Source organism: Molothrus aeneus, chromosome 6, assembly GCF_037042795.1.
Source record: "Molothrus aeneus isolate 106 chromosome 6, BPBGC_Maene_1.0, whole genome shotgun sequence".
NCBI lineage: Eukaryota > Metazoa > Chordata > Aves > Passeriformes > Icteridae > Molothrus > Molothrus aeneus.
Window position 1 is genome coordinate 33,388,442 of NC_089651.1, and position 25,787 is coordinate 33,414,228.

General features: G+C 34.7%; 1 protein-coding gene across 1 annotated transcript in view; it reads left to right on the top strand.

The window, feature by feature from the left end:
• The window catches only part of DPH6 (diphthamine biosynthesis 6), a 184,241-nt gene that overhangs the window by 129,126 nt on the left and 29,328 nt on the right, over positions 1 to 25,787 (top strand). Inside the window, exon 14 of the mRNA XM_066552064.1 lies at positions 19,367 to 19,772. Coding sequence (XP_066408161.1) covers positions 19,367 to 19,772 — 406 coding nt within the window. The remainder of the gene's footprint in view (positions 1 to 19,366; positions 19,773 to 25,787) is intronic.

Consider the following 25,787-nt stretch of genomic DNA (forward strand, 5'->3'; position numbering starts at 1 on the left):
TTGCTTTATATTCAGCTGGACTTCTAAGACCACATCTGGACATGCATATTTTTGATTAGTAGGGGTTTATGTACAAAGCAAAGCACAGAAAAATACTTACCAAATAGTTTTGTTACAAGGGAAGGGGGAAATTACCCTGTCCTGAAAATACAGTTGTCCTGTTAATGACAAATTGCTAATGACAACAGAGATTATATATTGAAAAATTATAAACTGTTCTTCAGTTGTACTTCTGTCTCAGTTATTGGATAGTAATAGTGAAAACAAATAATGCAGTTTTTATTTTGGAGCAGCCTACCAGATCCTGTAAGATACTGCCTTTCTCTGTGGAAGACAGAATTTGGTAGCCTTACTCTGAAGGCAGATTCCTTACCTGTGTGGTTTTGTTCAGGTTTTGATATTCCAGTGCTGCTACAGACAGTTCTCTTAAATACCATGACGTGACATAATGGTCAGTTTTCACCAAGGGAACTGACTCAGCCAAACCAAAAGTATTTTATTATTCTTAATTTTAAGCAGTGGCCAAAGACCTGAACCAGTAGGAACCTACATATTACTCAATAATAACAAATGGTTTGTCAGTTGAAACTGTTCTCCTTCTCTCATCCATGAAAAAAGGAGTTTGTGAAAATAAAACAGTTCAGCTCAAAACTCATTTTTGGTAAGCTATACATCATAAAACATAGAATTAATTTTGTTTTAAAGATGGGATTTAGATTGTAGTTCTGTTTGTTGAATGTTCTATATTTAGCAGCAAAGCGATGGCATATTAAGATAATTGTATTTAAAATGGTGACTAAATCATATGCATCAGAACTGCCAAACGTGTTTTTTCTCTAGAGCATGAGAAATTTAACGTTCTGCCATGTGGCGATACCTGGTAATTATCTTCTACATAAATAATACTGTTCGGCAACTTCTTTTGAATCCTTCTACATGTTTGATGGCAGTAGTAAGTAAAGCACAAAAAATATTATATAAATTGTTAAGGACACCAATAAATTAGACCTAACAGCGCATAATATAAAGAGAAATATGAGAATTGTTTTCTGGATGTGTTTATATAGCACAAAAGATTTACTTCTAAGAGCTGCATGTGGACATGCAGTTGCTCAAAGCTTCATTTGAGATAAGGCCACAGGGTCTGACACTTTTAGCTGGACTTTAGAAGACTTCTTGTAATATTACTAGTGACAATTGTCTTTTAGGAGCTTCTAGAGTTACAAAGAGAAAGATCAATTATATTTAAATAAACTGAAAGATATTTTTAAATTTAGATAAATTATAAAAAGTATCTTTTGGAATAATCTATTTTTTTCTAGAGGAAATATTTCATATGTTATTAACAGAGAAGTGTTCTAGTGAGGATGGGAGAGGACTGTAAGAGAGGGAGCAAACAGTAACAGTAAGCAGGTTGGACCCCCTAGAGACTTCTAAGTTCAGTCACCCAGCCACTGGTCCTTTCCTTATTCAAGCATGATTCCTTCCTTCTTACACAACTCCTTTCTACTCCTGTCATCCTGATTTCCCTCACTCCTTACGGCAGCTCAGTATCTGTGCTCCCAGCATCATTCCTGCAGCTTCAACCCTACAGTATAACCCCCTGAGCCTCCCTCAGCTCCAGTTACCCACAGGCATCAAGGGTTGTGTCCTTAGAGCTGGAATCCAGGCCCTGTTCCTCTCTCTTCTTCCTTCATGTGTCTCTTTGGGTCTCAGTGTCATTGGAAAAGCCATTTGGGGTGACAGAGGAAACAAATCTGATGCAGGGATCTAAGGTAGTAGTAGAAAGAAAAAATAGTGGGGAGGGAAGGATAAGAAAGCAGCCCCACCAAGGGTTCACTCAAAAGAACACCACCTAAATCACTGAGGTAAAGATCTTTGGATTGACATTTTGAATGTACACAAGAGAGATTTCCTTTGTGAAAACTTAAAAAGTACTGTAAAAATTGAGATCTAGAGTGAAGAAGCTGAAGCTGGCACTTAATTCCGTAGGTGCATAAAATTGCACTTTTATTGCTGGAGAAATTAAAATATAGTTAAGGGAAGCAATGGTTAAAATAAAAAAATAAAATAAAAAACAGAGGCTGCAAAAATAGCATAAAGACAATTACCCAAATGACATAGGAAGACTTATTGGAAATAACAAATACAAGTGCCAGCCATCATCAGCTTTCTTCCACCCTATTTTTAAGTTACATTCCTTCCACAGTTTCTTTGTGATTGCCAGGCATAGTTAGGGACATTCTGACTCTTGAGGAGATAAATTGACGACCTTCTCTAGCATACCTAATAGCAGTTGTGTGCTAGAACAATTTCAGTCTAATCCAGTAGTTAGCATTTAGGAGGTTTTTTGGCTTTGTGTCTTCTTGGTGCTTTTTTTAAGTGACCAAAAAAAAAAAGAAAGAAGCTTATAGCATTGCTAAAACTTTCTGGAAGAAGGACTGACAGTTTTCCAATTAAGTCTCATCTTGTGTTTTTCTTTACTTCACATCTTTTAATGACAGTGTCATGTAATATGATGATTTTATAAGCGGTTTTGCTAACTCATTCAGCAGAGTAATCAATAGAAAAAAGTAAGCCAGATGGGTTGTAGTCCATTTGTATTGGATGGGACAGATGGCATTATTGATAGATGGAAATATTCCAAATAATTATTGTATAATGATATAACAGTGACTGTGCCTGCAAAATTTTATTAATTTACTCTGTGAATGCACTTTATTCAGTAGGGCCTGAGTTGTACCGTTTAGACAGTACTCCCAATACATTTAGCTGGGAGCTGAGTCTACACCCTAACTTCTCCTTCCCCTACCCATGGGCTTTCTGTGCAGAGATATCCCTGTAGTATTTTGTTAGACTGTTTCAACTGGTGCATTGTACTGTTGCCTATACAACAGATTCCCCTAGGCTAACTGAGATGGCAAGATAATGATTACATTTTTTTCTACCTCTGAATGCTTGTTTTTTACTACCTTTTGTTATCCTCACCTATACAAAGAAGAAACATGCTGCGCTGTCTCAAGATTTCAGGCATTCCAGCTTGCTTAACTGCTGTGTTTTCTATTTTTTACATCTCACTAATCCCTGGAAAGGCTTAGTATAGCTAGATTAATAAAATATACAAATCCTGATAAACTGTGTAATAAATACTCATTTAGACTGTTGTTATTTGGTTGTATATTCCATGGAAAAGTACTGTGAATTAATTCTTTCTGTGAGATAAGGGCACATTAACTTCCTAGCTGAAAAATTTTGAGGCCATTTGCTGCTTTTGAAATAAATTTGTTTATAAAATGTCTGAATGCTAAAGATTAGTTTCAGTAATTTTGGTTGGATGAAATATATACAAAACTTGGAGGCAGATTTTCCAGAACTCTCTGAAAATCTATCTCTGATTTCTTCATTATAAAAAGAAAAAAATATAGGGAAATACTTTAGTGTATTTAGTACTCAATGTTTTGTTATCAACAGAAAGTTTAGAATTGGTTGTGTTTGGAAGTAACCCAAAACATCGGTGAAGGGAGATTTTGAGACAGTGAAAACAGTATATTTTGTTAAGATTAGAAGACCAAGTTGCACAGAAAGATAATATTTAATGTAATAGCAAGATGTATTAATAGCATTAAGGTCCTTGTATTTTTTTCTTAAAATCTGATATTATAGATCAGTTTCCCTCTAGTTATTGTAATAGGCAGCTGCCAATGTATTTTCCATCCTCAGTCATGAAAAATCTACTCAGTGGAATACTTCCTGTGACATAAAAAATAATATATCCTTTTACTTTTATAGCACCACTTCCATTTGGGTATTAGTTGTCTCCCACCAATAATTTTCTGAGCAAACATTCTGCAAACTTTAAAAGTTCACCAGCCCATCTTCTTCTGACAGAAGCTTTCTTTTTTTTTTATGGTGAGAATTCAGGATGAGTGGCTGTGATCCCATGATTGTTTCAAATCCAGCAAAGAGTGCTGCAGTTGACTTTCATTCTGTCAGGAATGCCAGTCAGATTGTTGACAGTGTGTGTCTTAATAGTGTGTAGTGCAGAAGTGATGGAAAAAAGATTCACAGTGTTTTATCTGATATATATTGTGAATGGGTTCCACACTTATTTCAGCACTTGGATAACTTGATGCCAAATTTTAAAATCTGAATTAAAACCTTTTGGACCAGATTTAAAAACTGTTTAGAGTTCAAAAGATGTAAGTACACCCAAACTAGGATTTTTTAAAGATATGTATCTAAGAGCAGTTATCGAGGGCACTGGGCCCCTTCCAGGGAGCCCCTGCATCGTACCTTCTTTGGCACTCCTGTAAATATCATTGGTACTTTCCTGTACCTTTCCACTTTGCCTTACAAATAATGTACAGGTCCCAAGTTATAAACAAGTTAAATCTTGATCAAGAATCTCTCTAGCTACGTGCAGTTGTTTCCTGCACTAATTAGTGTGTTTTCATGGCAGTCATTTAGAATGGCATCATGCATCTGTAACAGCAGTCTGTGCATTGTTCAGACATTCCTGTGCTATTTGAAGTATACAGAGTGGCATGAATTTAAATAAAATTCATGCATTCTCTAACACTTTATCCTAAGCACAACAGAAGTAGCTTATGCTCAAATAGTGGAAGTTGAAAATTTTTCTTGCTGCAAAGGATTGGACAAAGGTTTAAGACCCTTTTTTTGCCCATAGTGAAAATGACTTTAAAACTTAAAATGGAATATTAAAAACTTCCACAGATTTATGTGAGAAAATACATATTTTTTCACCACTCTGAACTGATGTTTCTAAGCCAGTAATATTCAGGTACGCTTTTTTGTCTAATTTATTATATATATTGGTTAATATCTTTATTTAATGCAATTGTTAGATTTCCAAAAATTGTTGTAAATTCTGTGTCCTATAGATAATACTATAAGTAATATTAACTTAATTGGTCTCCTTTTAAACTTAATTGGTCTCCTTTTACTAGTTTCTTGAACAAAATAGTCGGAATATGAGTAGTACAAGTAAACAAGTATTATAAAGGTAAAATGACAGATTAGAACACTGCTACATTTACATTGCAGTAAAGCCTCACATAGGTTAACTAATATGATGTGTAATATCACCAGAAGAAAAATAAATATTTTTGAAAACCATTGCTGACAGCCAGTACCTATACCTATCAAAAATTCTGTAGGAAGAATATGCATGTTACTGTTTCCCCTTTTTTGTCCCATCAGCTTCATAACATCTATTTTGCAACTAGATGCTATTTTGAATTTTCCACAGTTTGATATATAAACCCAGGCTTCTTTTATGGCCCATGTTCAGAACACACAGTGCATTAAATTGCACAGTGCTGGTGTGTCTTTTATCTCGTGCCTAGTATATTTCATTTCCCCTGTGTTCAGATTAGGCAAAGCTTTTCTATTCATTTGAAGCAACTGTAATGAGAATATTTAACACAGATCAAATGCAGATAGTGGAAATCCAGAGGTCCTTGGAAAAAGTCTGCCATTTGACACTGGGCATGGGAGGTGAAAGGTTTGCCACTTGAACTCTTTCTTAAAAGACTATAATACTCTATTTGTAACATTAGCAGAGACTTCAAAATGTTTAAAATTAGTATAGCCAACTAAAAGAACATGACTTTAATTAAAGCCATTTTTAGAAAGGGAATATATGTGTATAAAAATCATATGATTGCATAATAGTCCAAAGAGAACGCATGAAGTTAACTTGTAGAATATAAACAAAAAATATGAGCAATAGAAAATAAGAAAGGAGAGCATTTCTTTTGTGATCATTTGTGGAGATAACCACAGATACCATCAAATCCTCAACTGGTATAAGTCAGCATAATTCTGTGATTTCCACTAACTGATTTGCACTAGCTTATTTGCCATTTACAGGTAATATATCCATGCATTTGAATGTTGTTTTTCAGGTAGACAGAGTGAAGAAATGCATGTCAGGTTATTCAGGGTGGTAAACAGCCTGGTTCATGCGGGCTGACTGATGTTCCCCTGCAGCAGTTCCCTTATAAGACTGGTTTTGAGTGATTCTTCATCTCCTTTGCTGAAAACATTAATTCTGTTTTGAGCCTGTCACTTCTGTGCTAAGAGTGCAAGAGTGCATATATGCATCCACTGTTTGCTTAGGCCAGAACCTCTGGTCAAAAGTCTGATGTGTGATGATTGTGAAAGCCATTAACAGAGTTGCATCCCTGAAGCAAGTACCTGTTGTCACTGCCCACATTATAGAGGGAAAAAATGCCATTTTGGTCTAAAAGTGATCAAGGTCCAACTTTCACTCAGGAAACTTCCCTATAAAACTGTAGTCCAAAGTACATGAAGGACCCTTTAAATTCCTACAATAAAGGATAGAATTTCAGAATTTCATCACCTTCAAAGATTTTTTGTTCTCCTTTGGATGAGATAATCCTGTTGATCAGGACTGAAAGAAGAGCCATATTACCACCTCAGTCTACATAAACAGTCTTGTTAACTACTCATCCTTCCTGAAACTGTAGTTGGTTAATCTCTTTCAGACCGTAAACATCCCTTCCAATTTACTGCTTCCAGCAAGTAGTTTGATATTCAATACTAAGTAGCTACTCTAGATCTTGGTCTTTTCCAGTGATGACACTTTAATTTTTCTCATCAATCATTACTATTTTATTGTATGGTCCAAGGGATCCTACTAAATTTCAGTACTTGATTAGCCTCATCTCTGATTCTGTGTGCCGGTCATAATAATAATTTCATTTCGTCTTCTTCTTCCTCTTCTCTGAATGATATAATATGGTCTTCAAAATTAATAAAATATCTTAATTTTCTTATTCATAAAAGCCAAAGTAACCCAAAAATTATTTATGCTTTCCTATACTCCACTTTCAAAAAAGCACATAAGATAGTGTGAAAGTGAGCTATCTTATTTTGAAACCTCTTTAAATTTTTGCATAGCAAAAAAGAGCAGTGCTCCCTGGTCAATGTCCAGTTACATGCATGCCACCTAGCAGTGAATAATCACTTTCAGCTTCCTCCCTGTTTTTATTCAGCTTCATTGATGAAAAATAAAAATGCATCCAGCTGATATGATAGCTGTTCACTTCTCATCAGTCCTTTGGATGTTACCACCATAAACACAGGTGATAACACTTGAAATATAACTTTGATTTTATCTTGGACATTATTCAGTGTTAATATTATGCAGGTCTTTATGCATCTCACTTATAAGCAACTTCCTGGAAACACCCTGGCCATCTTCTGTAGGTGACCAAAATAATTACTTTTGCACATATAGATATATATATATATATATAAACAAAGGAGCAAGTCTGAAAGAGGATAATGTAACTGTTAGCTGAAGAAAATACTAATTGTTGACCATTTTTAATTAAGATGGTGATTTTGGTAAAGGATTATTGTAATTTGTCAAATGAGTGTTTGTGTGGAGTTGCAGATAGCAACTCTGTATTGCATAGTCTCACTGTCTCTCTGTGCATGTTCTGCAGAGCTACGTGGAGGATATGTACACATCTACAGATTTTTCTCCCTCCCTCCTCTTATATGAATACATGCATATAGACATTATATATGTGTGTATATATATATATATATATATATATATATATACATTACAAGCATATCCATGAATAATCCATTAATATATATTTGTATTTTTTCTTAGTATAACAACTTGTAACAAGGATATATATTAATACATGACAAAGTCCATTTACTGAAAACCTTCCATTCTAATTTTCTGTTCATGGTGTCACCTGGTTTCAGAAGTGTGATTTAAGATCCCATTATATATTTCAGTAGTAATCTGCAAGATGTATCTTCATGTTCAGAAGAACAAATTTGCTTTCCATGTAGCTCATTGCAGTCACTGCTGAGAATAGCTACACATTAACTAAAACTTGTCTTAGAACTTGTAGGTTATTGTGAACTTTCTCTCACAGTGAGTCTGGCTGGGGTGGAGTTAATTTTCTTTACAGCAGCCCCTATAGTGGATTTGTGGCTAACACTGTGTAGATAGCAGACCAATATTGGCTGTTGCTGAACAGTGCCTGCACAGCATCAAGACTTTCTCTTTCTCCGACTTTACCCAGCAAAAAGGTTGGGGTTTGGCAGAGCTTGGAGGGGACGTAGTTGAGACACCAAAGTATTACATTGTTTTATATATCATATAGATTCATGCTTGACAGTAAAAACTGGAGCAGGGATGAGGTTTTCTCCTAACTTTTTGGGCAGCCCAGTATAGTGGATTTTAAGAAAGTCCATGAATTGCAATCATCTGAGTTTGACTTTTGTAACTGAACTGGGAGAAAACTGGTCCTGCAAAATCTAAGTTCCAAACTGTATGAAGGACATTATTGGTCAATGTAAATGGCTTGAGTTAAAATAAAAGACATGTGAAGCCCTAATAGTCATATGCTATGCCATTTAACCAACCTTGTTTTGCAGTCATACCATATTAAATAATGAAAGTAACTGAGTAGTCTATTGAAAACTATATTTGACTCAAAAATATTCATATACAAAAGATGGAATGAAAAATGTGTTTTCCAGTAAAAATTTGTGTACTAAAAAGCATCACATTCAAAATAAAATTGCTTGCCAGAAAGCCAGTCATATCATAAGCTGTATGAGAAGAAGTATGGGCAGCAGGTTGAAGGAGATAATTCTGCTCCTCTCCTCTGCTCTGGTGAGACCCTACCATGAGGACTGTATCCAGCTCTGGAGTCCTTGGCACAGGAAGGACATGGACTTGTTGTTGAAGCAAGCTTGGAAAAGAGAGGGCTTCAGGGTGACCTAGTTGTAGCCTTCCAGTACCTTGAAAGAACTTACAGAAAAGATGGGGCAAGACTGTTTACATGAGTATGTAGTGACAGGGCAAGAGGAAGTGGCTTCTGATTGGAAGAGAGCAGGTTGAGATTAGATATTAGTAAATAATTCTTTTCTGTGAGGTTGGTGAGGGACTGGCAAAGGCTCCCCATGGAAATTGTGGATGCTCTATCCCTAGAGGTCCCTTCAAGGGCTGGCTGAGCAAACTGGTCTAGTGGAAGATGTCCCTGCCCATGGCAGGGTGTATGGATCAAGATCCCAACTCAAGCCATTCTGTGATTTTTATGAAATTATTTTCAATTGCACATCTTTATATTATCTTACTAATCAAGGTGGCTACTGCAATGAGGGAGAGCCTGACAGTTGGTGGAAGTTTAGTAGTGCCATCAGAGTTTTCAAATTGTTTTTCTTCTGCCTCCTGCAGCATCAAAATTTTCTTCCTTGCATTCTACAAAATTTAGTTATAGGTTTGACAAGAGTAGCTAGTGGTCCTGTACGTGTACAGATGAACAGATGATGTAATTAGAATATGTGAGGTGAAAGCAGATATTTCATTTGAAAATTGGTTCCAGAGCTCATTGTCAAAGTTCAGAAGGAAGCAGACTTTCAAAGAAAAGGTCTTTGCAATCAGTATCCAAAATTCAAATACTATCATAAAATCCGTTATCCATAATGCCCACAAAGTAGATTTTGACCATTAACTGTGCTCATTTTCTGTCCCATTTGGGTACACACTCGCAGATGATTTTCAACTGAAATCTTTCCATCTTGAACATCCTTACTTCAGTTCAACTCTTTTTCCTAAGTGCTTATTTTTGACACTACACATGAAGAATAAAAACCCTCAGAGTGACAGTCTGTGATCATGTTTCATGTGGCAGACTTCATTTGCTTTCAGTTTGTATTACTATCAATTTATGACTTTGTTCCTTAAATACTTTTTTTTTTTCCACATTGTAACTGATATATTGAATGATGTATATTTGAGAGGTATTTCAAGGATCTTAACTTCAGTCATTAACTGGTTATGACTTGGCTCAGGAACCTCTAGTTCGTTGAGAGAAAGTTACTATTTTTTAAGCAAATAAAACAGCTTTTCAGTATGTAATTATTTTCTTATCAATTTTACATTTTCATGCCCTTTTGAGCATCTAGCATGCGGTGCTTGAATTTACATTTAGCTCTGCAGGAACTGCTTTAAATATTATTATTAAGAAGGAAGAAATCAAAAATCAAAGTGAATTTTTAGTACAATAGCAAGGTATAGAAAGGTACAATTGCAGCAACAGCAGCCTGGATTAGTGTATAGAACTAACTCACAGCTTGACAGAAAATCCCTGCTGGGGAGGAAATGTAGGGGAACTGGCAGAATTTTGCTACATCTGCTCCCTACTGCTAATAAGCTTTAACCCATTTCATTTTTATTATGCTTGGTGTTTAGATATTTTGCTTCCAAAATTATATCTGTAACTATGAGAACACATAAAAGGAAGCTCGACAGGTAGGGCTGTTTAAAAATTTAAAACTATCAGCAAGGGATGTTAAAGGCCATAATGAGTAAGATGGTTGCCTTCTCAGTGTGGGATTTTAGAGCTCTGGCACTTCAGTGCTGGTAGAAAGGCTGAGCAGAAGTATTGGGTAAAACTGATTTCATAGCTTGAGTGGCTGGTACAGCCAGAAGGCACCATTAGATTATTTATTCTGACCTGTATATCACAGACCATTACATTTCACCCAGAAATTCCCATTTTGAACTCTGTGAGTACACTTGCACTAAAATATATCAGACCTTAGGAGTTCCAAATACTTCATGCCACAGGGTGAGAATGAAAAGGCTGAGCTTCACATGCAGTAGGAACAGGGTTTGTCAGGTTGATATGTACACGTGGTAGCATGACAACTTCTGCAGAGTAGGGCAAACAAACAAAGGCTTGTATGGACTTTAAAAAAGTGAAAATCCTTTCTTGACCCCTTTGAATTAGGGAAAAAAGGTATCGGCATTCATATTGTATCAGAGCACTTGCATCGGAGTTCTGCTGAAACCTTAACCAATTCTCTAAAATAAAGTAAAAATTAAAAAATTAAACCCCTACTCCCTAAATCAGCTATAATAAAGAAAAGTTAAGACTTTATCTGTCTCATGAGACATCAGAGGGAGTAATTAAGAGGGAAAATCAGAGTCATGTCCATTTTTAAAATTAATAATAATTGTCTAATTCTGCATTTCAGGTATTTTGCCCCTTTGGTAGCCCTTCTGGCAGTCCTGTGCTTCTCAGTTCCTCAGTCCAGACACTTCCCTGCAGTACTTTAACATGCTTTTATCTCAATAATGAGTGCTATAACTAATATCTATATCTATAAAAGATGGGGAAATGGTATTGTATATTTTCCATTTGATATTATCACATGCTTACCATAACTGATTATAAATTTTAAAATCTTTCTTTTACTCTGGTGGTGGCATGATTATCATATACAATTATGAAATGTATTTTGAAGAGAGATTGAAATGTATAAAATTCACTGAGTGGTTGAAAACTTGATGTCTGTGGGGCTGATGAGACTGTGCTTTTAGATAATGGGTTAGAACAAGATTGTGATACTTACCTGAGGAATGATGCAAAAATGGAAGTCTCAGTCTTTCAGTAGAAGATGCTTCTCCATTACTGTGCTTGCAGAAGCCTGTGTCTGTCTTTCAGCAGGTCAGTTTACAATTTCTGTTTTTCTTTCAATTTATTCTAACAAGAAATTATTTGAGCTTCCTTTGCAAGAAAAGTTCCAGTCTGATAAGTCCAGAAAACAGAGGTGTTAGCCTAGTTATTGCAGACTCTGTGTACATTTTTCAGGCTTTCAACTGTTTATTTGTTCTAGAGACTTGTTCAAAGCTGATTATGTCTTCATAGAAATGTGATACTGATTGCTCTTATTTTGATCCTGTCAGAGCTTCTCAGTTTCTGAAATAAAAGGATGAAAACACAGTGATCCAACAATAGAAAAGAGAAACAAAATTAACAAGCAAATGATATCCTTCTGTACTAAATATAATCAAAGGAGAGCTTGTAAGGTTACGTCTTAAATTTCAACAGAACCCTTTTTTCTATGACACAAAAATGATGAAAATTTATACCACTTCTTGGCCTCTGTTGACAATCATGGTAAAAGATAGAATAGCAAGTTGTTAAATTATTCTGTTTGAGCAATATAAGCTATAGATCATGTAAAGTTATTGAACTGGTTTCTTATGAACTCTCTATTTTCATCAGTTCTATATTTGCTTTGCTTTTTTATGTAATGCTTACCTATTCTTCCAGTGGCACTATTCAGAGACCATTCATCATGAAATTTTTGATTCTGCAAGGCTTTCAATATATCCTTTATGCACCAGAAAGCTGTCTCAACTTATAAATCAAATTTACTGTATGGGATTTGGGTCCTCAGAGTGTTGTTACTTAATTTTTCTGGTAGTTTCTTCTGACATACTTGGTCGACTACCATAAAATTCTAGCCCATCACCTTGTCTATTCCTAATAATAGCCATCAATACATTGTAGAAATTTCACATTTTCTTTACTCCCACTAAAATAACTTGGGATATGGTCATTTCATCCTCCTGCAAAATGCATCTCTGAGAAAATTTAAGCTCTTATGCTTGGCATGTTAATTGCTGACCATTTTGTATCTAATTATTAATTTTGCATCATTACTATAGCTACATGCAGATTTTTTTTCACAATTATTAAGTTGAAAATTTAATTTGTATTTTTCTCTAATATGTGCAGGCAGAATTATAATCATTATATCAAAAGAACACATTAATTAGAAATACATTTAAATTACAAAAATTGATTGAAAGCACCCTGAGAAATAGTAGTACCTCTAAATTTCTGTACTCATATTTGTTCCCCTGTATCTGTTTTTCCTTTTTCATGCTTCTGTTTTCTAAAGATAGCTAAAGGCTGCACAAAAAAGAAATTTCTCTCAAAAATGTGCTATCAGATGCTGCTACAAAAAATAAAGAACCACTTGGTTTGCTCTAAATTTTCCATGGCTCAGTAACAACCAAAGTAAGTACAGGTTCAGTTTCCCATCTGACATTGTAAAAAATAATTTCTACATGACACAATGGTTACTGAACTACCTCCAGCTTTGTCCAACATGTTGAGGAGTGAGTAGAGAGGACTAAAATTTCTGAAGAACTTGTTTCTTTTTATATTTACAGTATTTATTCTATGACAAATATTCAGTTTATAAGACTTCGTTTTTAGTCTGCCAGTTTTGTGATAATGTCTTTTTGACATACACCAAATAATTTGTTTTATTTCAGAAAGAAATACTAAATGTCTGACTTTCTCATTTTTGTACGCTTTCCAAAAGGAACATTCATAGCAATTTTATTGTTATAAAATACTGTGGTATTCATTATTTAAATTTAGACGTGTTATACCAGGAATGCATGTGGCCTATTTATTAGACAAACTAGGATGTTGAAAAGAATTGCTTCTATCCTACTTTCTTTAGGAACTGACATTTTTATTCTTATGCAGTTTTCCTAGTGGAATCTTTACTTTTTAAAGTCATAAACCTATTGTTGTAAGAGACTCTAGCAAAGCTTCAACTGGATCTCAAGAGTTTGATGCACTCTGTTTAATGCAGGGAGTGTAAAGGAAATTTTAAATGTATTATTTAAAGGCACATTAATCTTGCCACTGTAATGGTGTAATAATGCATACCATATAAGGTTTTCATAAACTCAGCTTCTAAAAGTAACATCACAGTATCTTTCTTTTTGTTCTCCAAGTCACTTCTTTGTAGAGATAGCAATTATGCATTCATCTCTGCCTCTTATAGCCTGATTCCATATTCAGCTGAGAGATAGATAGTCCTTAGTCCTTAGTAACACAACAGAAAGAATATTTCTCATTTGGAACAAAGGGAGGATAGTCAAACAAATTTATATAATAAATGTTAAAGGCCAAAGTGTGTGCCTTTTCAGTTTAAGCAAAACAGTTAAATACTTATCCAATGGACTGAAGATAGGTTTGTCTTTAACTCATTATTCCTTTGTTTTCATTGCAATTTTAATACTTCTGCATTGGATTTTTTTTGTATTACAAAAAAAAAAAAAGAATTCTATTTATAAGATTAGCACCTTTAAAACAAAACTTTGTGTTTTGTTTTAAACAACCCTTACAACCCTTACTGCCTAGTGTTTTTCACTTAACTCTTCTCATTCTATTGGATTCTGGTTTGGTTTGTAGCAGTATTTTAAATGCATCAGGCCTTCATTAGCATGAGAGTATTTTGTGGCTTTCTAAATATGGACAATGAAAATTGGGTGAATCTTTACCAAGAACTGAGTCACAGAAAATGAAAGGATTTGGTACTACTGTGAACCAATGTGATAATTTCTTGTATCAGTGCAATGCTCAGGAGAGTATTATGCATGCAGCAGTTCAGATAACACTTTTGTACTTATGTAGGGTTAATTACAAGTTTAGAAACCCACTGACAACCTTTGCTTCTTGGGATATGAAAGAGCTATTACTGAAGTAAACATATTGATAAAAGAGTTAGCTAAGGAATGTTTCTACCAAGCTGCCTTTTCACTTCAGTTTAGGCGCAAATACAAAGTCCAGAAAGTTCCTATTCTCATTTCTCATTATTAGATACTTTACTGAACTGTATGTTCCTTAATAACTGTAGTACTGTGGCCTTCAACAAGTATTCAGTCAAGCCTTTTGACCCTTTCTATTTCTACCTAAACATCCTTACACTTTTGCAGATTTGGATTGAGCATCCATCACAGAACCGCTTTAGAGAGGTTAACACAGAGCAATCTGTCTGGGTGGCTCCAGTGTGAGGCAGCTCCAAACCCCTGTTCCTGTGGCAGGTGCCTAAAGCAGACAAACCTCCTGCTTGGCACTGTCTGGGACTGTTGTGTTTTAGGTGTCCATGCTGTCTCTGTCAGTTAAGGCAGAAATGAAGATATGTATGTCCCCCTAAAAGTAGCATGACAGTTCTGTATGTGATTCTTCTTTTTGAAAAAGAAGAAGAACATTTCTTCCCTGAGAAGGAGTAACCACATTGAACTCTCACTTCTTCCAGCCCAATATTCTGGTGCCAGTACCTCTGCTGAAGAAGCTTAAGCTCTCAAAGCTGTTACCTGCATTCATCTACTTGACTCAGTGTTCACAATTCATCTATAAAATTCGTCTGGAATATCACAGATGAACATAAAATTCCTTTAGAATAATGGAAATGTTGGAAGGGACTAATTGACTAATTGTGAAAAATCTGTGAGTCCAAACAAGAAATCCCTGCTATTACACTGCTATTATCAGCATAAATGCTTATTTAAGAATGTAACAATAACATCATGGTGTAGACTTTGCTTGGTATTTTGACTCCAAACAGCAGCCCTAAGCAGAAGTGAATAGTAAAACCAGTAAAAGCATAAATCTGCTCTAATATTCTCCTAACCTCAAACTATTTTAATTAATATTTAAATTGATCAAATCAATTTTGTTACATAAAACATAAGCTTTATATAAATTAGTAACATATAAATTAAAAATAATCCAGGAATTTTATTATATCTCTTTTATAATGCCCACTGAATCTGTGTTCTAAGAACTTGTTCAGGCTCCCCTTGAATCCCTGTAAAGTTCTTGCAACCAGAGCATTCTCCATCAAGGAATTGTAGGTGTCACCACCATTGTTCATTTTGAAACTATGCTCTTACTAATGTCATTTGATGGTCCATAGCTTTTAGTACAGAAAGACAAGTGTGCGAAATCAGTTCTTATCCCTATCCACTCTTTTTATGTCATGTATGACTTTATAAGCCTCTGTCTTCTCATTAAGGAGGCTGCAGAACATTTCCAATCAGACCCTCCAGAGCTTTTGATCATACTTATCCTCCTCTGAATATATAGTATGTCCTTTTTCAGTTGAGACATCCAGAGTTGTTTATCTTACTCAAGATGTTGGTGAATTGTGGATTTTTACAGAGGCACAAAGCTACCCACATTGTTTTCTTTCCTTACTTGTTTTCTTAACTGTTGTCAGCTTCTGTAATTCTTTATTAAGCAGTCCATGAAGACTTTCCAAGATGTCACTTAGCTTAGCATGGCAGTTTTCTCAGTGTTTAGAATAAAAGTAAGGAGTCACTTTCTCAGTCATCCTTAAATGTACTCTGTACCTTTGGTTTCTCCAGTGAGTTATTGAAACATGCATTGTATTGCCAGAAGAGTATTTGTATTTTCTTCAAGGTGGGAAAAGTCCTTTGTTGAGTTATGGGGGTTTTGTAAAGCAATGTCTTAAAAAATGTTTGGAGTCCTTCTCTGGATATGGCATGATATAGATAAAATGCATATATGGAATGGTATAGATACAATGAACGTATTTAGAAAAATCTGCCCTTTGGCTTCCTTTTTCAAATTTTCTGGATCTCAGTCTTTTACATCTTTGATAAATTAAGCAGCAAATGATCCTGTTGGCAAAGGGAAGACATTATGAAACATGTTTTGAGGACAGTCTAATGTGAGATTCAGTTGGAGCTAAATCACTTGTCTTATCAAATCTTTGTCCAAGGTTTTGGGATCTACCATTTCCTAGCATGACAGAATTGGAATTCTGTCATAGTGTGGTCTCTGAGATGATCCAGACTACATTTATTCCTAAAAAAAGTCATTGTAGAAGCAGTTTTTTCAGAGAGTGTCTCCTACATGCGGAACAGATGTTACCTGCTGTCCTTCTCCAGCCCTCTTTAAATCAGATCATGTAAAAGTATAGCACATAATTAGAATCTTTCTCCATATAATCTCAGCAGTCAGCCATTGAACCTCTAAATCTCCTTATATTTCCCTGTGACATTCAAACTTCTCTTAGTACAGAGCTACCTTGTAGTATTTGTTCCTTGAAATTATTAAATCCAATGGAAAGGCTAACAAGTGGAAATTAGAACACGCTTTTCCCATGAAATGAAAATAATTTGAAAACTGATAGCTAGAAAAAAAGGGTTAAAGGGCAAATATCTTTAGATGACTACTACACCTACAGATTAATAAAATTCATAAAGACTTGAAAAATTCGTGTAATGCATACTTTTAAGGAATCACTGCTTTCAACAGTGTTTGCCCCAATAGATTTCAATTCTTTCAATAAAAATTTTAGAGCTTCCCAAGAATTATTTTATAGTTCTTTTTCAAAAATTATAACCCAAGCTATATGCTCTTTTACCTTATTTTTTTCTGATCAGGACTTGAAGCTGTAGAACAAAGACTAGCCCAAAACCTGTGCTCCTTTATAGAACAGTCTAACAGTATCCTTGGGGAAGAACTCTAAAAACAAGTTTTTATTCAAAGTACCACAGCTGTCTGCCAGAAGTGATAAATCTCATTGATGAGAGTCCAGAATCAATTGTAAAAACAATTTAGCCAACAAAATAATTCATCTTTGTTTTCACTCTTAATACTTACTTATACTGTTTTAGCATCATATAATTTCTTAGCAGACCTTATGTAATTGTCTTCATTTACTAGATAGGCTAGATATTCAGTTATAAAGATACTTAGTCCTTTAAAAAAACTGTAAATTTCTGAAAAGTAAATCTTAAATGCAGTATCCAAGTATAACACAAATGTCAGTGATTTCTTGAAAATAACTCAGAAGAGGTCACTGTTAAAAGTATTTCTATATGATTCTGTAGCCACTGTTGAAAGATTATTAGTCCCCAGTAACTCTGTCATTTGTGCTTTGTGCAAACTAAAGTTAAAGGTTATGAGTGTTATGGTACCATACAGGTGCACCAAGAGTAGTTTCTCACACAGAATGATTCTCATTTGTTAAATTTGGAAATGTACTTTCTTCTGGCCTTAATTTTCATGTAGTTCTTCATATTCTAAATGACAGCTGAAGGCAAGCAGAAACAGCGAGTAATTGATTTAACAACCTAAGACAAGTACAGGGAAGTAGAAAAGTTTGTCTTAGTGCTTGATGTGACCTGAGAGAGCTTCTTTAGACTGTTTTTTTCTAACCAGTACCTCAGCACCTTGGGCCAGCAAAATGGCCTTTAAGCCTGAATGAGCATGACTTTTTTTTTTCCTCAGTGCAAAGCTCCAGTATTTCATCTTTTCAAACTGTTTTACAGCACTCAAAGCAGAATTATATTGACAAGGTTAGAATTCATCTCCTAGAGGAGAATACTGTGCTCCTGTTGAGTGCTAATATAACATTTATGTGTAGCTACCTTAATAACAGCCCTGGCCAGCCTAATGAAAGTACTGAAAGCAAACAGTACTCTGTGAGATTTTATTATGACTGAAGTGATTGCAATTTGAGACAAATTGTCCCTATTTCTGTTACAATATCAAAACCAGAAATGCTAAAGCAATTGCTACATGTTTGGGATAGAATTGCACTCCACTATCGTTAATATAGAAGTAAGTGCATTTTTCATGTAAACAGCTCACAAGGGTCAAGAATCAAAGATGTTCTGTGCAAAATTCTTGTCAATAACTTTGTGAGTGAATTTTGAAATAAAGTGCCTGGAACATGTCATTATTTCTTCCACTCAAAGTTGAGAGCAAGTGGTTGAAAATTGAGCTTGTGAATTGAAGGTACTGCAAGTTATATGGCCTTATCGACTTCAGACAAAATGACAGGTTTGCCTTGTTATTATTTTTCCTTTCAGAGGTCAGGCAATGGACAATATTAACAGTATATACTGGAATGTAAGCAAACTGGTATATAAATAAAGTTATTATCTGTGTACAGAAGATGGTATAAGCCACTAATATTAAAAATTGCTAATACTGTCTCTTCATAAAAATTGAGGGAAAAGTAAGGAAAAAAGTAATCCACTGGTCAAAAAATTTCAGATGCTCAGGTATTTGAAAGCTATTTAAAACCATCAGAACAAAAAGGAACTCAGTTACTCAGATGTAGCTAATCAAGTTATCTAATTAGACATGCTGGTTGATGTGAAAACAATTTAAATATACGTTCTCAATGAGCTCTGCTATTTAAAAAAACATATTTTATCTTCTAAGAGGGTTTGATCAGGGTAATTCTGCTGTTTAGAACTATCTGAACTATATTTTTGCTGTATCTGAACTGAATCTTTCGTACTCCAATTTTTAAAACAAAACTTATGTAATTTACTGATTCATTTCTGTAGTTTTGGTAGTTCCTACCATTTTTTTATTCTTCAAAAACCTTTGGTACAAACAAAAGTCACTGTATGAAAAAAGATTTCTCTTGACTGTAGAATGAGTGCAAAATAAATTATGATCAGTTGTTTTTTTTAATGGTACAGGAATTGTAATGGTTTGAGATTGCAAAAATGAGGAGATACTGTCAGATAAATTCATAATTGCTCAAGATGACTTTTCAATAAGGAAAGTTGAGGGAAAAAGCAATTTCAATGAAATAACTGTACTGCATATACTTTTTTAATATTTTAACTGAATATGAGCAACACTGATTTCTACAACTCTGTAATATGGACAATATTTTGCTTATCTTTTAGGTTGAAGATTCGGAGATGTATCATGATGGAGCTGCAGTATGTGGGTTGCTTGCTGTGGTAGTAATATCTCACCTACCCAGAGATGCTGCCATTGAATGGCATGTTGTTGCAGTAGTTGATGATCCACTCCAAAGAAAACATTTTGCAATGAAGATGTTGTCAGAGGGCTTCCAAATTGAGTGTGAATCTGTGGAGTCTAGTTCTGCATCTTGTGCATCAATTTCAGTACGCCTGAGCTTGATTTCCTCATCTACTTCTCACCTTGATTTAGATGGACTTCTTCATGACTTAGCTGCTATGTTTAAACAAGCTGTTGACAAACTTTCAAAAGACTGCAGTGCCAGTCCTTTGTCCTTCAGAGCTTTCTTCAAGGAGCAAGTCTTTGATGCTGAAACACTGCAAAAAGGTAAGACTTACCATGACAGGAACCAGGTGTAATACTAAGCATAAGGTACTTTTTGTTTACTAATATATCAAATTTCATTGGAAAAGAAAAAATTTTATAGGAGTGTTTCAAGGATGGGTGGCCAAGAAGGCCAGTGGCATCCTGGTCTGTATCAGCATTAGTGTGGCCAACAGGACCAGGACAGTGATTTTCTCCCTGTACTCAGCACTGGTGAGGTCACGCCTCAAATCCTGTGTTCAGTTTTGGGGCCCTCAGTGCAAATGAGACATTGAAGTGCTGAAGCATGTCTAGAGAAGGACAACAGAGCTGGTGAAGGGTCTAGAGAGTAAGTTATATGAAAACAGGGTGAGGGAACTGGGGAGTTTTAGCCTGGGGAAAAAGAGGCTCAGAAGAGACCCTATCGGCCTCTACAACTGCCTGAAAGGAGCTTGTAGCCAGCTGGGGGCTGAGCTCTTCTCCCAAGTAACAAGTGACAGTACAAGAGGAAAGAGCCTCAAGTTGCTCTATGGGAGGCTGAGCTTGAATATTAGGAATAATTTCTTCATCAAAAGGGTTTTCAAGCATTGGCACAGGCTGCCCAGGAAAGTGGTTGAGTCACCACCCCTGGAGGTATTTGAAAGGTGTATAGTAGACTTGGTACTTAGTTGTAAACCTGGCAGTGTTAGATTTACGGCAGGACTCAAGGATCTTGGAAGCCTTTTCCAACTGAAATAATTCTACAGTTCTACAATTATGATATATTCTTTTCTTTTCCTGGCTACCAGGCGTGTTTCTCATATTGAAAGGCTCTGTTCTTGAACTTCCTGAAGTCCAAACAGCATGAAGTCCTGGATTACTTTTGTTCTAATCTCACATCTGATTTTAAATAGGAGCTTGGATTTTTCAATCTTGCTATAATCTAAGTTATCCTGTGATTTCATGCAAGAGAAAACTAGCCACCTTAGAATTCAGTGTAGGGAGAATAAATCTTTTGCTTAAAAGCGTTTGAACAGTTGTGCATTTCGTAGCTTCTTTTTGTCACAGAGTGGAACCATGTTCAAATAACCAATTATTTTCTCAGAATCTCATTCCCTTACCAAGTAAAGAGAGTACAGAGCAATAAATGTAATATTACAACTACAGTTTATTTCTTATGTTGCAGATGTGCATTTTGGGCTATGCTCTATTTGGACAGCTAACATTTTGCAAGAGCACAAAAGCTTATTTTATCTGCCAGACCTACAAAACTGGTAGACCATACTTGTATTGAAATCAGTAAGAACTTTGTTATCAATTTGGGAAGAAACAAAATCAGATCCTTAGTCTATATTTATCTCAAACATGCATGCACTTTAAAAATCCTTGCAGACCACAACTGATCCATATTAATTAGCTGACATAAATGTTAGCCCTCAAATATTCTACTGTCCTATTTTTTTTTCTTAACCTGCAGCAGTTTTTGAAGAAAATTCAACTTGACATTGTTTAATAGATTTAAAGTACAGAAATTGAAAGCTATAAAAATGTGGCATAGAATAAGCATATTTAATCCAGGAAGCAAAGAATGAACATATAGTCTGACAGAATGTTGTTGTTTTTACTACATCTTGTTTAAGAGCTAAAAGGAAACCTGATAAAACATGTTTCTGGCATGGGATTAACATTACTGTTTCGCCTGCTTTCTTTCTGATATTTTTCAGACCATAGAATAATTACTTCCAAACAAATTTAATTTGCTTTATAAAATATATTTCTCAATATAATGTATTAATTGTGAGCATAAAAATTTGATTCAGTTCCATTCATTTTATACTACCAGTAGCATAGACATTGAAAGATTTGTGTGATTGTCATATATTCATTCTCGTTGTGTTCAGATCTCTGCACTGTCATAATAATTCCTGTCATTATACCAATTTTATCATTATCCCCACTGGTAAGAAATACATGCTTGCAAATCTGTAGAATATACAGAATACATTAACTTTACAAGGAGCACTAATTCACTGATGAAGAATTTAAAAATAAAATTTTGCTTCTTAGGAAAAAATTCTAGAAAGTTCATGCAATGGAAGAATAATCATGATGTATATTCAAATATAATTTCTCAAATTCAAGCAGTTGTTGGTGAAGTATGTCTTGCTGATAATTTCTATCTGATAGGAGATTATTTTATATATATATATATATATACACACACATACACTTTTTCTGGTTCAAAATCTGAAGTCTAATTATTAAGATATTGTTAAGACACAGGACATATTCAAGTGTACTGGTAATATGTATTCTTGGAGCTTTGTAAAACATTCAGTCTCCAGTGAAGTATCAGCTTTCAAAATGATGCAGCCTGTTAGTGAACGATGTCCTTGACTGTCTTTTGCACTAGTAGTATAATTCTACTTCTCATAATTTAAAATATACTCACAAAAATATATTAACTGTCAGTTTAAGAAGTGTTGTGTGAGGTGTCCAATTTGTTCCCATTAATTTCAGTATCCCATTGACAGTGTCCATAAGCAAGATGATGTAAGTCTGTGTTCTATCTTCTCTGTTACTACTGGGTGTCTTTAATTTTGACAGGCAAGACTACTGCAACTCTATGTGTCCTTTAGTGTGTTTCCCAGTTTTAATATACCAGAGATAGTATCATGTCTTTCTTTTGAATCCCAAGATATTTTAACCTTTCTATAAGACTAGATCAAGGTATTAGAGATTGTTAAGTTCTGATAACAATAGCTCCTTCCATTTTCCAATCCAGCTTTTTCAGTTTATTCCTGTTCCTTCAATAGTTCCTTCCAGTTTTTCCTGTTTTCCTCTTGAGCCTATCCTGTTGTAGAATGCATGAATCTGAATGGGGCAGACCCCAAGAGGGAACAGTACTGGTTTCCACAGTAGCAGTGGCTGTGTCTTGTCAGCTCTGAGCATGGCCAAAACCTGCTCATACCTTTTTCTGTAGACTTGTCTTAAGATATTATAAGTATTTGAGTGTCTCAGTGGTGATTCCTACTACCTCCAAAGTTTACTTTCTGTTGCAGAGTAGGTCTAGGTGGATAACAGTACTTATGCTACTGCCTTTCAAACACAGAATACCATTTTACTGAGACAGAAGATAAAGCAGGAAATTACTGATCTTAATTTGTAAATCTGCAGACCTAATATGCAGACTTTTAAAAAATTTTGTTCCCTTGATGTGGATGCCAGAAAGCAAATTATATTGAGAGACCAGTTTTTCAATTGCCATGTATTAATTCAGCTCAGGTAATAGAGGTTGCTAACCATCTATATGAAGATTCTTTAGTGACACATTCAATCTCTGACTTGTGTTAGACATTGTTAATCCCACAAGTAGATCTGTCCTTTTGGGTCTTCATCTGCCAGCAGATACATTTTCTTCTGAAGAAAAATAATATTAATAATGTAGTGGGGAATAATAGACACTTTTCTTCAAATATTTTTAATGTGAAACACGTAAGATGTATCTGTAATAGAAAAAGTAGAAATTAGGATGCTCAGAAATCAAGAAAGATGGTTAAGGAGATAGTTGTTCCAGTTTAGTGGATTTCAGGATAACTTCCATCATGTCATAAGATTAGTAAATAGTCTTCAATAATTCTTTTAACATCATGAATTGAAATGTATTGTCTCCTCTAGCAAAAGCACAGAAAAAAAAATAAAGGTGGAATTTTTCTGATTAGAACTTAAAATCATTGGAGTGAAAAGAGAAAGTACTGCCACAGGCCTTCTCAAATGAGCCTCTGATTAGATAATGCATGGGGTTTTGGTATAAAGAAGTTGTCATTTATTTAAAATTGTCCAAATAAATATTAGAAATGTGTTGTTACCTGACACAGTAAGATGAGAACCAGGACTATATCTACTCGGCATATTGTAACAGGTTATTGGAAATTATTACAGCCAGTGTTATGGATGTCAAAAGGAGCTAAAGGTTTGTAATGCAAATTGGAGACAGATAGCTTTCTGTCATCCTAAGACCAGATGTGAAGTTTTATTGAACAAAGTGTAGTACTGATGGTGAACTTCTCAGAGGCAATCCCTCATAACATGCAAGAGCATTATGAGCACCGTGCTGAGACCACAGAACGTATTAGAAGTAGGAGGATTAGATTAAGCTGACATATATACTTAGTAAGATGCTGTTAAGCCTTTAGAAGTCTTTAACATAAATTTGACTATTTCTTTCTTATTCTCATTCAAATGTGCATTAATATAAACGTGTCAGGATGATTTGCTATACCATGCAGTTGACTAGATTATACTTCCGTATAGGAATGATGAATGTTTATAAGTCATCACATTATGATTTAACAAGCCTTGTTCACAAGATGTATGCAAAATATTTTTGAATATTTATTTGGGAATAGAGAACATCCTGCTTTCACCAGACACCATATTACACGATGCCTTTTTAATACTAAAGAAGAAATGGACTGGGAATATAAAAAGGCAAAAGAAAACAGGAAAAGACCATTGGGTAGGAATATTAAAATTGCTACATAATTAGTGTTTAAAGTGGCTCTGCTCTGCAAATGTAGGTCTAAAAGGCCCTTAGTACTTATAAGTTTATCAAGCTTCAACAACACTATGTATTTTTTTAAAAATCTAATATGGTCTGAGTATAATTCAGCTCAACTGTAAAAAAATCTTACTTGTAATGGGACTTTTTTTCTGTTGCAAGAGAAGCCCTGGTGGTTAGGCACTCATTTAGAGTCCTTGCAATGGTAGAGTAACACCCTGATGCATGTACAGCATGCAGCTTTGAAACTAAAGATTTTCCGTCTGGTAAGATTTATTCTATTTGATAAGAGAGGGCATTATCAACACATTTTCCAGATGTTTTCCAAAACACAGAGTTTCCAGTACAGAGACAATGCAATATGTAGTGTAAATCTGAGAGAGGAGGAAGAAGATCAATTGAAGGTACCAAGATGCATTTTTACAATAATGAATGTCTGTGTTCATTGAAGTTTAATATTTTTTTAGCAACATACTTTAAATTCACACTAGAAATTTATTTCAACTTAACTTTCTTGACGGATATGCCGTTATATAATGGGAAAAAAATCCCCATGGGGACAACTGGAATCTGAACCTTCCCACATTTGTATCTAGGTCTACACATTCTCATGTGAGTAATTGGTATTTACTCAGCAGTTGTGGAGAACTACTCACATGAGTAGAAACTAAAAAGACATTAAGAACTCTTTACTGAGTAACAATGCAGCAGATAAATAAATACTTTAAAAATCAAATTACAGTCACTAGCTCAAGCTTTGCAGACACTAACTAAAATGAAGTATTTGTTGTGACTAACATAAATAATTTGGCTGAACAAAAATATTTTTAAGTGTCATGATGCTCTCTGAAATGGACTGTAAAACTTAAGCTTGGTTTTCTATTGAATTCTGTTAATTTATTCTCAGTGGAAAATGTGAGAAGAATTGTGAACCTGAAAGAGGAAAATGTCAATTTTAATTTCTTGGGTTTCCTGTTAAGAAAATAAAATTACCAGGTGTAATAGTTCAAGCAGAAAAAAAAAGTTTTATTAGTACTTTGGGAAATTAATCAGCTTATAATGAAGCAATTAGAAAATAGTGATTTGTGAGTATGTTTGAAATGACATTTTTAAAAGATAAAAGTAACTAAAATTGGTCTTGAGCCACAGAGGGGGCAATCTTGCTATTGCTACCCAAACTATCCAGCCAAGAGAACTGATTTATTAAATGGCTGTTAAAATGCTGAAATTTTTACCTTTTTCTATTTTTTTTTAGGTTGTGCTGGTATTGTACATGCTGCAAGTCAATGTATACATAATTTTAGCAAAATATCTCATATGAAACTATTATGAAATATATTATACATTATATATTATGAAAATATCTCATATGAAAATATTTTTTTGTTTGCTATCCAAGACATGGGGAATTGTTTTAATAGTAATATTGTCTCTCAACTGAATTTGGATAGAGAAGTGATTTATGCCTGTGAGGCAGCTTAAAGTATATTAGATCCTGC